This window comes from Brachionichthys hirsutus, unplaced genomic scaffold (genome assembly GCF_040956055.1).
Source record: "Brachionichthys hirsutus isolate HB-005 unplaced genomic scaffold, CSIRO-AGI_Bhir_v1 contig_852, whole genome shotgun sequence".
Taxonomy (NCBI): domain Eukaryota; kingdom Metazoa; phylum Chordata; class Actinopteri; order Lophiiformes; family Brachionichthyidae; genus Brachionichthys; species Brachionichthys hirsutus.
In genome coordinates this window covers 11,071-25,069 of record NW_027180553.1, presented here as the reverse complement: position 1 = coordinate 25,069, position 13,999 = coordinate 11,071, and the positions used below count along the sequence as shown (strand labels likewise).

At 39.9% G+C, this 13,999-nt stretch overlaps 2 protein-coding genes across 2 annotated transcripts; both read left to right on the top strand.

Annotated features, from left to right (window-relative positions):
- Window positions 1-5,568: 5,568 nt before the first annotated feature.
- On the top strand, window positions 5,569-6,564 carry LOC137915933 (epithelial membrane protein 2-like). The gene is made up of 4 exons (XM_068759055.1): window positions 5,569-5,646; window positions 5,725-5,833; window positions 5,932-6,072; window positions 6,395-6,564. Exons 1-4 carry the CDS (start codon window positions 5,569-5,571, stop codon window positions 6,562-6,564), a joined length of 498 nt encoding a protein of 165 aa, XP_068615156.1.
- Window positions 6,565-8,909: 2,345 nt separating this feature from the next.
- LOC137915935 (activating transcription factor 7-interacting protein 2-like) lies at window positions 8,910-13,734 on the top strand. Its single transcript, XM_068759057.1, has 13 exons — window positions 8,910-8,974; window positions 9,281-9,390; window positions 9,776-9,845; window positions 9,958-10,089; window positions 10,585-10,647; window positions 10,740-10,777; window positions 10,872-10,909; window positions 10,997-11,046; window positions 11,396-11,441; window positions 12,054-12,130; window positions 12,223-12,339; window positions 12,425-12,618; window positions 13,401-13,734. Exons 3-13 carry the CDS (start codon window positions 9,777-9,779, stop codon window positions 13,612-13,614), a joined length of 1,038 nt encoding a protein of 345 aa, XP_068615158.1. The 5' UTR covers window positions 8,910-8,974; window positions 9,281-9,390; window position 9,776; the 3' UTR covers window positions 13,615-13,734.
- Window positions 13,735-13,999: the final 265 nt, after the last annotated feature.

Genomic DNA, 13,999 nt, shown 5'->3' with positions numbered 1-13,999 from the left:
CGTTTGAGGCGATTTTTCAGCCTGTTTTCACGCCTTTTGATGTCAAATGAAAATGTAAAAATTAGCAGCAATCCATTCCAAATGAATTTGGTCGTCCCGGTTTGCAGTCACACACTGTTTCACACACAACGCAAATAATGAGCTGCGTGAAGAATGGACAGGAGGTATTCCTGAGTAATTAAATTGTATTCCAACACTGATTTCAGTGTCTGCTGGTGTTGCAGGTCTACATTTCAATCAGGAAATTGAAAACATGGAACATTAAGAGTGAACACATTGGACATCTTATTTGATCAATTCTGACCTGTATGTTTTCATGTATTCTGGCTTCTTCTACCTGCTGAAGGAAGGGCCTGTAACGATCTCAGTTCATTCACAGTCAGATTCCTCTCCAGTCATTTCTGTACCTGGAGCAGCTTTAGTTGAAGTATTTGGACAGTGCAGCGCTTTTTCTTTTTCTTTTTGCCTCTTTGCTCAGCCTGTTTCAAATGTGACATGAAATAAGGCCTGCAGGTTTTAATGTGAGAGTATTTTCAGTCATACTTAATGTTGCAGAAGGAGAGAGAGGTGTGTGTTATTTGATAGCAGGTGGAATAGTCGAAGTTGGTGTGTCGTTGGTGTCAATTAGGAAGTGTGTGTGACCTCCGACCTCACACAGATGCAAGAAAAATGCTATAGGTGACCATGCTAGGTTTGTCTTTTCAGTAAAGCGCAGCATAGCTATATTGAATGCTATTTAATTGGGGTGGTGTTGTCAGTAATGGAACAGTCTTGTGATTCTTTGAAAATATGAGGTTTGTTGGAAAAAACAGTCTTGTTGTCAATTTGGACTCTGAATGGATCGGTTGTGTACTCGTAATTCAGAAATGAATCTGTAATTCAATACAGCACCCTTTTTCGTTTGATTTTGTCATTCTTTTTCAAGGCTGGCCAAATACAATTTTATGAAAAGTCTAGCTGGGCTAAAATATTTTGCGTGGGAATGAGGATGCAAATATCCCTCCAGTGGATTCAGGAACCTTTTTTTTTTTTTTTTTTTTTACATCCATCCAAATGTTACATGGTAATTGTTAGCATGTAAGTGCAAGCGTGGGAGCGCTATCTTACTCAGTCGGGAGCACAGCTTGGCTTAAGTACAACAAAGCGCGAGCACCTTAGTGAAGCATTGATGCAAAACTGAAGCAGACAAGACTATGATCTAAAAAGAAACTTGATTAACATGGCTTTACTGCACGTGACGTCCTCAGGCCAAACTGTCAGATCATTTGCTTTGCTAATGATAGAGATGTGCAAAGACGAACGCTTTTGCTCATGTGTCATCCAGCTCTGCATTCTGCTTCTCAGGGCTGCGAGCTTGTTACAGTGTGTGTGCAGAGACAAGGCCTCAATACACTCAAATCTTGGAATTCGATGGCTTTGTGCTTTCATACATCAAAATTGTGTGTGTGTGTGTGTGGATCTTTTTCCATGCTCTTCATCAACAAACATTTGGCCACTGGCGTGTTTTTTTTTTTTTTTTTAAATGCTCAAACAAAAGTGTTTAAGATGAGAGTTAGAACTTTTACACACATTTCATGGTCGTCATCAAGGAGTGACCGTTTGATCCGTGTCACATAATAAACAGAATCCTCAGTGCGAAAATAAACAAATTATGAGCAATGAAATCACTAATAGCGACATAAATTATGTTAGGCCGCAATTGTATTAGCAGATGATGATTTATGTACGAAGGACTTTCAACGGAAACAAGCCCGCAAGGGCTTTTTTGAAATGCTCCTCTTAGACCGGATGTTTGACGTTATTTGTACTGTAATACATGCTAGATGCTGCAAGCAGCATATTTTATTGTGGTTTCCTGTACAATTATATGAAAGCACTACGAACGTCAGACAGACGGATGATAAACTCGGATCATGTCAGTTGTCAGTTATGATATCAGATCGTATTTGTCCTTTGGATTTTGTTTAGCAAATTCTCATTCTGTGTGACATTCTTTTGTTTGTAGGATGATAATTGTGGCCTACTAATGATATAAAACATTAGGAAACGCTAAAACAATATATCATTTATGTATTCGACGTCTTTCCAATGTCAAAGAAGCACTTTTATTTCTGTTTTATTTGTTTAAAGTTTGAAAGACATGTGTTCTTGGCTCGTCTTCCCGTCGTTCACATTCTGGTTTGTTCGGTTGATGGTGAAACGAGTGAGGATTATGCGGTGATGTTGATGCGTCGGCTTCACACAACCGCAAAGTTTTAATCTATCTAATGGCTGTCTCAATAAAAGACTCTTGGCCTCTGGGTTAAATAAGATGTGCTTTTATTGGAATTATATTACTATGTTGACCGAATGAACGTATACAGAGCCATAATTAAATTAGAAGGACTCATGGATGAAAAAGTGAAGCACTCCGGTCATAAAGTGCTTTTGGAGGACTCGAGCTGCATTATTCAGATTTGGCTGTGCAGCCTCAAAAAGGGGCCCACTGGAAGCCTTCCTGCCTTTTTCTCTTCCTCAATTATTTTTTTCCACGGCCGAAGATGGGGAGAGAGAAAGAGAGATGGAGGGAACGAGTTTGAGGGACAGCGAGAGAGGGAGAGATGGGGGTGTGAGAGTCAGAGGCCCAGTTAAGTCTGTGGCTTTGTGTTTTATGAAAGAGTAAAAAAGGACATTTAAAGTCAGCATTTTCCACCAGGCGAGGGGATCAGTCAGCATGTGCACGTACACACTTGTGCTCGGACTGTGCCCCCCAGCCCCCTATTATAACGCTGAGTGGAGAGGAGGAATGGCAGCGTTTGAGTGTCAGTGTGTGGGCTGGGTGATGTGGCTGCGGTGCATTTATAGAAAGATTGCAGCGAAGAAAATACATTTAGAATCTCTGAGTTTCTTATCTGAAGGACAAATGATTTACACACGATCGCCACTGCTTCACTGACAGCTGAGGGGAATGCCTCTCGGGTGTGTGTGTGACAGAAAAGACACGAAGAAGTGTTACCCATTCCAGTTTGATTTAACGTCCATCATTAATGTCTCATGAGTCCTATTTTGGTCATGTCCTTGCTGTGTTCTATCTTCGGGAGTTTGTAAGTCTGTGTACATCTGAGTGGACACATTTACACTCCTCCCGTCTTCCCTCTGTTTCCCTCCAATGGAATTTCTTTTTCCTCCTCCCTTTTTTCTCCAGGTTAGGCTGGATTCACGTACTGTACCTGTTGTCAGGCCTATGAAACGCACACGGCTCTGGTTTCATTACAAAACAATGTAATGTTTTCCCAACATAAAGACAAGAAATGTATTGTTCAGTTTAATAAACGTTATTTATAAATATAAGCTCATTCTGAATGTTATATCCGCAACACCGTAAAAACAAACAAGCAGTTGGGACAGGTTCAGCTGTGCACGTTACACATGATGACCAAAAAAACTTTACAGGCAGGACATTATCAAAACCACATTGTATGTTTCGGTTTGGCGCTTAAACTGCACATGGATCAGCCCACAACTCAAAGGTGTGTCAATGTTTTATTTTAGTGGACAATAATGATTGGAACAGAGATACTGTTAATGATCCCTGACTAAAAGTGAGATGGGGGCATGAGTAGGAGGGTAGTTGGCAATGACCCCTTGACCCCGCCACATCTGTCGTGGTGGTTGGTCGCTTTGAGACAGTGTTTTCTTGTTAGCTCAGGGTTTCTATAGGATTTGTGTATGATGCAAATATGTAAGCCGTAATGATTGCTAAACTAGTGAACAAACAGATGTCTCTATTGTTTATAGAATAAAACAGGGTCACACACACACAAGCAGTTGCAGCTACGCTTGTGCAATATTTCTACTTTGTCATCGGATGCTTCCGGGGCAGACTCAGTGACTCTTGACGGCGTATTGTCATCTGTCGTGTCTGGAAACACTGTGATTAGAGACTTTTGGCAAAGCAGAATTGTTCTGCTTTGCCAAAAGTCTCTAATCATACTTTCCGGGGCAAACCTCAAACCCTGTCTCAAAAATCAAAGTCTTGCCCATACGTTTGATGTCGGCCCGTGTCTGTTTTACTATTTACCCCTGGTTTCCCCCTCCCCTTCTGACAGAGAGGGCCTATCCTCTGGCACACCCCAGGGCCATATGCTCGGATACTAAATCTGTGGGCTACAGACTGTCAGCGAGCGGAGGTTGTTTTCACTGTGACTCCATTTTGGTGGCGAAGGTTAATTCCTTGACTGTCTGGCTCGTGTGTGTGTGTGTGTGTGCCTGTATTTGCGTGTGTAATTGAGTGTGTTTGCCTCTCTGCTGCTCAGCTTATAAACTTCTTTGATGGTAGTGTAGACAGTCACTAAAGCAAACTCATCGACTGTATATGTGTGTGCGCGCATGTGGAATTTGGTGTGTAGTATCTCCACGGGGTAGTTAGGCTGAGCTTGACGTGTGCAGTGTACACAGAGATCAGAAAGCAGACGCTGTGGTGAGAGGCGGCGTCTTAACTGCATCTAAACTAAGCCGTATAAGAGGTTAAAGCGACGCTGTCAGGGTTTGATGGTAAAGAACTATCCTAGATCTCAAAGTTTGTCTCATGTCAATTATCTGCAGCTTCATCAAAGCTGAAATGGAACAGAAGGATTTTACAAGCCAGTCAAAGCCACTTGTAGGATATGCAAAGAAATCCTTGATGTAATGACTATTTTTAATTCAGCCTCCCCCCCCTCCCCCTCCTCACAAGAATTGTATTACGTAGTACATGTGAATGAAGATCTATGTCAAGTTTTTCCTGTGGCCGGGTGAGGGGGATGCTACCTGTAGCTTCCTTTCTGCTAATGCGTCTACCGCACGCTGAACAGATCCGCTCACTGTCAATCTGATGATGCAAACAGTCGCCGCCTCCTCACTACTATCAACTAGTCACGATTCAGGGCTTCAATCATCGCTGAATAAACAAAAGTCAACCACACACACTGGCCATGATCTCAATCACACATGGGTCGACGCAGATATAAAAACACTTTATCTGATGTCTGAGTAGGATTTTTGTTTAAATCGATTTGTAGGTCTTTTTCATTGATATTGCATATTTTCACCGTTGATTACAAATGTTACATTTGGTAATTGGTTGCAGAAGGCTGAATAATGCATGTCTAAAATAGTCAGCAGGCTTTTGAACCGCTCCAATCCGATTGAGCACATATTGGTTTTACAACAATAATAGTTGTTTCTTTGTAGTTCTATATTATCTCTGCAATTAATGCCATTTCTTATGACTTACGACAGGAAAAGGGACCTCTGTATTAGTGATGTATCCTGATACACGTGTAAATGTGTTTTTTTTTTTTACTTGGATGTGCTCTTATTTTTACATATCCACTGTGTTGCCACCACCAGATTCCTTGTGAAGGATCTTGAGCCTCGCCCACCTGACAGCCTCCAGACCCTCCTGTGGGACACCCAACATAAATACACAGCAGCAAACATCCAGCTGGACTGTCAGCCACTCGATCAGCTGGTAAAAGACGCAGGCAGCTATTTTTATCTGGCCTGACCAAGGAGCAGCAGACGTGCTAACCGGACACCAAGGCAGCCATGTTGATCATCCTCTTCCTCATCACCCTCTTCCATGTGGCTGCAACAATTCTAGTGCTTGTTGCAACTATTCACAATGTGAGTGGAAACCAAAACGGAACGCACAAGTACAGACGTGACTCCTTCTAACCTGCTTGTTGTGCCTCCCTGATGTAGGCCTGGTGGGTGGTGTCGCCAGCTGGACGGGATGCGATCTACACTGACCTGTGGTACTCCTGTAATGCCACCTGCTATTCTATAGACCACAGCCACACAACCGATGCTTGTAAGGCGGCGCGTGTCTCTTTAAACTACGCAATGAGTGTTTGTGCGACAAGTTAAGTTGCAATATTTTCTAACCACTCTATTGCCCTTTCTTCTCAGCCTATCTGCAGGCCGTCCAGGCCACCATGATCCTGGCCACCATTTTTTGTTGCATCAGCTTCTTCGTCTTCATCCTTCAGCTCTTTAAGATACAACAGGGAGAACGATTCATTTTCACTGCCGTCATCCAGCTGTTGGCCTGTAAGTGACATTTGTGACTGTGGCTATCGCTCATGAGCAACTTGTTTTCCTCTGTCGTGTGCACATCAGTGACGGCGGCCCGTACAAATGAATGGCAACCCAATTCAGTGTCCTGGTTTAGGCAACATTTATGTCCACAGATTCCTGAAACTAGATGCAAGTTTATGCACTTATTTTGAGAGCGTACTCAATGTGTTCAGTACGCATGTTGGGCTTTGTGGACCTTTTGTCAGTTCCTTTGATAAACATTTTGATATTTATGAACTGATCTTGTTCATTTGGTTAGTGTAATTGTTTCTATTCTTTTCTCCCCTCCTCTCAGCTCTATGTGTGATGATTGCAGCATCCATCTACACCGCTCAGAAAAACAGTTTTCATGCGGCCGGTCTTCAGAAAGGCTCCTACGGCTCCTCCTACATCCTCGCCTGGATCAGCTTCCCCATGACACTCATCAGCGGCCTCATGTACCTGGTGCTCAGGAAACGCAAATAGATCCGATGGCTTCAGCGCAGGAATGCAGATATTCAAATAAATGGACACCAATGCATAGAGACCAACGCATATGCACACACACACACGCACTCTCTCTCGTGTTCTTAGATGTTACAGAATAAGAGGAAAGGAGATGTATACACCTTAAATCAAGAGTACAGTAATTTCAAAGTAAGTTCAGACCCAACTCCTTTCCGTTGTTATATCCTGGTTGCTTAGTGTGGAGAAGATGTTCCGTTCAGTCATCATACCTTCACCTTGCTATTCCAAATTGTCCATCTTAGTTGCGGAGGACTTTAGTGTCTTCCTACTTTATCTCTTATTATTATTTTATTCTCTCCTGCATCCCACCATTTATAGAAACCCGTCTAAAATGAAGGATAAACATTGAAGACAAGCAGGGAGATTTGTCTCACTGGGACACAGACTCCTGGACTTTCCAAAGGGTCCATAGCTTTTTTTTTTTCTTTCAGTCTTTAGTCAGCAGAATGCATTTTGTATATGTTTGCTGTGTATGTACACTTACTCCCAAGGATGAAATACTAAAAACCAGCTTACAGGAAGTGTAGTAAAGTAGTAGCTTAGGTATAATATGTAGGATTTTAACCCCATTCTTTAATAGCATGTTACTGATTTGGTGAAGAAAGAATGATGTGATGTGATGTTTCCAATGAAAACATCCAAACTAGACAAAATAATAAACATGTCTTAGTAATTGTTGTACTTTTGTGTTCACATCTTCACTTTGAAAAAAGACAGAAGCTATTTGTTGATTGAAACGTGTGTATTTTTCCATCATGTCACTGCAGATGCATGAAGTAATGAATTCATGCCATGTCGTTCCCTCTCTGAATGGGCTGCTGTTTATTTGATAACGTTCTAATACACAATACATTTTTTACTGTACCCAGATTTAGTTCCATCTACAAAGGTGTAGTTTGATCCAGCAGCATGGATAAAAAATATATTTATGCCATCGCTCTGGGGAGTGTCCGGTTCAGCTTGCACCTCCATCAAAGGTGCACTGAGTAGTTAAATGTCGTAACACTCATGAAGTATAAGGACTGGGATTGAAGTGGTTGCTCTGCCATCTCAAGATGATACTGGAAAGTGATCAAAACGTACTGAAGGCCAAGATTGTGGTGGGTCATCTGAAGAATGTGCCACTAAGTAGTAACTATCCTGTTTGAATGCACGTTTCAGTCTTTCTACAAAAGCCTCTAACTTATTTTATGATGCAATTATTGCAGAATGAAAATTACAAAATGAAAACTTTGTAAAACATTGATTATTTAAAATTGGGAACTATTGCTTTCAGCTTTTTGGAATTAAAATCAGATCTAAATTTGGAATAAACCAAGTTGAACCAAGTTAACTCTTCAATTAATCCCAGGGCCATAATCACACGAGTTGTTGAAGCCAAAACTGTATTAGTGGGATTTTTTGTTTTCATTATTGGTATTAATTATACATTGACTGAGTCTCATTTTTCTTGAAAGACATGTTGAAATTGTCAATGTTTAAGAACTTATACTAAACAACAGTCCATTTATGTAACATTGGATTCATTCAAAATTCATATTTTCCCATTTTAGATTTGTTATGGTGTTGGATAATATAGATACTGAGGGGTTTTGTTGTATTAGGATGTCTTCAAACTAAAATGTTTGTCTGCTCATTTCAGGCCATAGAATAGCTAGCAAGTACTTCTTAATTCCTCCTGAAAAAAATGATCCATTTCAGGTTAGTGAATGACAAGTTATAAGACAATTTGCTTAATATGTTATTATCTGAATGAAACTTGTATGTATGATGCAGTAACAAAGACTCATTCCCTTTAAAAAGGTGCTTATTTTTCTGTTTCTCCCACCCAGATGCAGGACTCATTAAATCTATTTTATGTATTTCACAATAAATAAAATTTATTTGTGTGTACCAAACCTTTCATTGAGTCAAATATCATTTTCTCTTGTGCACTCTTCTGTGGAAAATATTACAATCCTACCCTCTTTCGTGCTGCATTTAGTCTATTTTTAGTTTCAGTTTTACAGAGCAAAATTAATTTAGCAGAGGTAATGCTTTGCCTGAGACTAATTTGCTGTACGCAAAGGGGAATTTTAAAATACCCAGAGTTGTTTCCCCTCAATGAATATATAGCTGATTTTTTTTAAATATATATTATTTTTTTACTTTGTACAACTACACATTTATATCATGAATTAGATCACCGACCTAGTGTGCGCATAACATGTTTTCCATGCTTTTAATTTCTTAAACTATTTTTTTTATGTCATGCCTTTATTTTGAGAGAAGCGTCCCGGAAGTTGTCCATTATAACTCGCGAGAACCGAGGCTTTCCCATTTCAACAAAAACCACGGAACTACACCATGCTAACCAGCAACAAATTAAGTAATTCCTAATTATATTTATGTAAGCAGATAATTATACATAGCTATAAGTCTTGTGTGTCAACTTTATTTAATTTAGCTGCTGGTAGTATCGATACGGGAGTGTATATGATTGGCTAAAGTTAGCTAGCTTGTTGTGTTACACAGTTAGTTACCGGCTAATCTGGTGCTGTATATTCAATGAGCTAGCTTGAAACAACAACAACAACAACAATAATGTTTAATGTTGATAGTTGGATCTTAAATAAACCTTAAATCACGGATTCATGTTATGGACTCATTTTCTGCTTTTTCTTCTTCTTTGCAGTCCTTTAACTTAATGTTGTCATACCAAAGAGAAAGATTTTGTGAAGCATCCTCAGCTGTTTTCCATATGATTCTGATGTGGATGAGCATTTCCAGTTGCTGAGTAGCTGGGTTTGTAAACGTGTTTGTTTTGTGTGTTTGTCAATGACTCTTTTTGCAAGACATTTCCTTTGAAGCGTTGTCGTTTTTTGGAAGACAGCTCGGTCTCTGACTTTTACGGCACTTTTGATGCTGTGTTTGTTAGAGACTAAAACCGATTATTGAGAATTATATAGTCTCAAGCACAGATTCATTATGCATCAATCTGATTATTCTATGTACAATTCCAAATCAAAATATACAAGAACAGTAGGAGACTAGTTAGTCTGATTTGCGTGGGCGTGGTGCAACTGGATAAATATGTGATACCTTGTAACTTGATGATCGGTGTTTGTGAATGGCTAAGACTACGGTATGCCATTGAATCTTGATTTTGTGTGTGTTTGTCTCTGTGAAGAATGAAGAGGTTTCGAAGCAGTCCAGGTAACCCTGGAGGCAGTGATAAAAGGATGTTTTCCCAATCTGAAGTGAGACTCATCACAGTAAAGTGATTCATTAATTCATGGATGCATTTGCAAACGGTGACATGCTCCTCTTCTGTATGCATGTTTATTGTTATTTGTGTTTATGTTTCTGCAGGTACAGGCTCTGATTGAGCAGGAGGTTTGCATTGCAGTGAAGAAGAGTGAAACCATTCTGCAGGGCCTAACGGAAACGTTTCAACAGCTGGATAGTGCTATTGACTATGAAAACACCATCCGAAAACTAGAAGTCAGTGGGAGTAGTGGTGACTGTGACTAATTTGGACTATAAACACATTACAAAAAGTTGCTTTAGGCACAATAAGGCAGCATCTTTCTTTATGTGAACCATGTACTCACATTTAACATGTAAAAAAATGTATCAGATGAAGCCCCCTTAGACTTGAGCCACTGGCACCCATTTATTTACTATTTTCTATCCTCTTGGCAAATCTCACAAATCAGAATCGGAATACTTTAATAATAAAAAAATTGTCACAGAAGTTTACATTAACCATATTTTATAATTGTGTTTTTTGACATTTTGGATTTAATACTTATTTTATTTTATGTTGTTTTTTTGTGACTTCATGCAAACATGAAATTTATGTTCTTTATATTTTCAAAAGACCCTTTTTGCTAGAAAATAAATTCTTTTTCCATATGGGATATACCTAAATTTATATATATATATATATATAAACCACCTAATGTAATCTAGTGGAATCTGGCTTTCTTTCCTTAGGATCGAATTAACATAGTGACCCAAAGAGCAGAAGCAGCTCTGAAGTGCATGACAAAGGAAAAGGTTTGATGCAGACGACTCTCATTTATGAATGCATGAGATTATTGATTTAACAGCATATTCATGTCAACTAAACCAAAATATCTGTCTTTCAGATCCCAGTTCCGTCTCTTGCTGATGGGCACACCAACAGGTTTGTTCAGCCAGGTTCAAGCCTATTAGTCTTCAGTAAAAGTTGTGATGCTAATTGATCTGCATCGATTGAATGTTTTCGATTTGATGTGCAGGTTAGACTCTGGTGAAGCTGCAGAACTCACGCCGCAGAGTAAGAGCCCAGTTAGCAGATTCCCACGAAACAGTATTTACATTTATGGGACACATGGAGTAATGATTTGATTGAATTTTTCTCTAGACAATGACACAAATGGCACGGAAAACAGCGGAGAGCTCTTTGAATTTATGGTAAACATCACGCGTTTCCACCCACCATGCACAATATGAAGAGGAGCCGACAGAAACAAGTTCCTTCTGTCAGTAAGATGTAGTTTGTGGAGCAGAATTCAAAAACTAATATTCCTTCATGAAACTTTCTACACTCGGCAGCAAAGTAGTGAAGTCATGTCTTTTGTTATATTTGGACTGGTTTAGTTTGTTTTTTGCTCACTTTTTGTCATCTGAAATAATAAAACATGAAAAACTCTCCCCTTCACATAGCTCTTGTAGTTGTTGTTTAGTTGTTTGGAAAAAGACATTCTGTGAAGAAATGATTGTAAAGAATTTAAGTTTAAGCTGACCTGTCCTTTCTGTCCAGAAACTCACCAGGAAGACCCCCGATAAAATGCATCACGATAATAAAGGTGAGTTTTTATCACCAGCAAGACGGCATGGCTCGAGTCCATGAGCCACAGCGCTATCAAGAGTAGACTGAACTGATGGGATTTGCTCTGGGGGAATTTTGACAAAAACGTTTTTTATAATAAAGACTTAAGATGTTGTTTCTGCTGCGCTTTAACAATAAACATTTTATTTTTTATTTTAGCTAAATGTGTTTTTTTAAAAGGTTCTGCATCTGATTTTTATTTAACAGGATCAAGAAGATTGTTACATTGATTTTCTAAATGTTCATGATAATTAAGTTAACTAATTAGGCTTGTAATTATAAATCTGGAGGGTGTCGTGGGTGAATATTTGTTTCAATTTACTAAAATTTAATTTTTCATGCATGTCACCACTATAATTTTTTACAATATATATGATAAAAGTAGCTGAAATATTTTTTTCTAAAATCAGTTTGCTGGCCACTGGCATGTATTTACGGTAAATTGCTGCAGTGATAGAAACTGAACTGTTATAGTGATTGAAATTCTAATTAGCGGTAAGTAATAAGTTAGTCAGGACACCAATAACGATCATCCTTTTATTGCTCTGTCTCTTCCTCTTCCTCATTTTTGAACATTACCTGTGCTAAGCTTTGATGGCTGCCACAGGGGATCTGAAGGAGGCGGCGGCTCCTGTAGTTATTGCTCACGGCTCTTCTAACTCTCAGGTAGGTTTACTTTACCATCGCTAACGATGGTTTCAGAGCCGTTGGCTCACTCTTGTTTCTTTTACACAACTTTATCTCGATGTATATTGCAGAAAAAGGCAGATTTAGGAAAAGAGAAGGACAGTGAGGCACCCATGAATTCGGAAGACATGGTGAAAGAATGTGCGTCTCCTGTTAATGGCTCCCATCTAGAACACAAGTCAGACCAGGTAACACACACACTCACACGTTAGTGGTAGCTCACAGGACTGTTTGCTATACACAGTAACCCCACCTGCCTCCACCTTTTCTTAGACCAAGACGAAGGCCATGTATCCTCCTCTTCCACCCACCATCTTCCCCTCCATCCTCATCCCGGAAACGGCCTCATACAACATCCCCCAGAAACCAGTGGTGCGTCTGGCACTCATCAGGAACCCCGCCAACCTCTCTGTGCTCTGGGATGTGGCGGAGTTGGATCCCTCTGCGCCCCCCATGGACAGTTACAGGTAAGAAACAGAAAGCTGAGGCAGGTTGCAGAGCTGCTACACACTGCATGAAAGCATTTATGTTTCAAAGTAAGTGCAGCACTGGCTAATTCAGTTGTCCCTGTCCAACACAGCTGAGAAATGACTCCTAGTGTTTTTGAGGTAGGGACAGTTTGGGGTGGCTAACATGAGATTTACGAGATGGCTGCTGTATGGAGTATGGGGTGAATGAATAATGCACAATGTACAGCGTATTTGGGTGCCATGAAAAGCGCTCTATACAACCAACGCATTGTTATTATTAACTTGTATATTAAATACGAGCCTGCTTGTCCTCAAAAGCTCCTGAAGTGGCTGACTTAAACCATTTTATACAATAAGAATCCAGTCATGGCCCCAAATCTTTGAATGAAGGATGTGATTGTGTTCGAAAATAAAACCATGAAACAAAATAAACCAATAAAATGCTTAAAACTGAACATGTGATTTTTAAAAGTAAAAAAGTAAATAAATTCTGGCTTTTATGATCTGTTAATGGATTTAAGATCCACAGTTTAGAAAGCAATGAAGTGAAGACTACAAACTCATTATACAAACCATCTGACACACTTTCGTTAGATGTGTAATGCATCTTTGCTCTGCTCCTGAGCCAAGCTACCAGTCTCAGCCAGGAGCGGCATCTTTGCACACGTCTGTCTGCAGAATGTGACGCGTCTTATTATACTCAACAACAGCTTCCGAACAAGAAATAAAAGCAGTGTTCAGTGATCTTCACCGTAGTCTCCTTGTCATTTCCGCTCCAGCGTCTTAATGACCATGGAAACAGCCAAAGGCAGTGGCGTCTTCTCAAAGTGGAACACCGTTGGTGAGGTCACTGCAATCCCTCTGCCCATATGTGTGATGATCAGCAACTACAAGCCTGGGCACAAGGTGTGTGTCGCCGTGGTGGGCAAAGACAAGTTCGGCCGAGACGGACCCTACAGTGAAGTTGTAACGGCATCCATACCTGACAGTTGAGGATGTGGGATCAGCAGGGATTGTTTTGTTGTTGTTTTTTTGTTACAGAGTAATTTTTTAAAGCGGTTTTAATGTTTTCTGTATATTTGGTTGGAGAATATGAATAAAATATGTTTCACAGATTAATTTTCTTTCTTTTGTCTGTTCAGCTGACTTGCTTTTTTTGCACACAGTTAGCATGTACAATCCCATGGTGTTGGATCCAATTTTGTCTTTAGATTTGGATGCTGTTTTAAAAAATAAATAAATAAATAGCGACGTACTTTAAAGTGGCCAACAGAGGGCGATGTTTGCTCTGCTGGATCTGGCCAGACACAGATGAGGCTTGTGAAGTCAAGTTATCTTAATTTGCTTTCTGGTGCTGGATTATCTAGAATGGCTCATT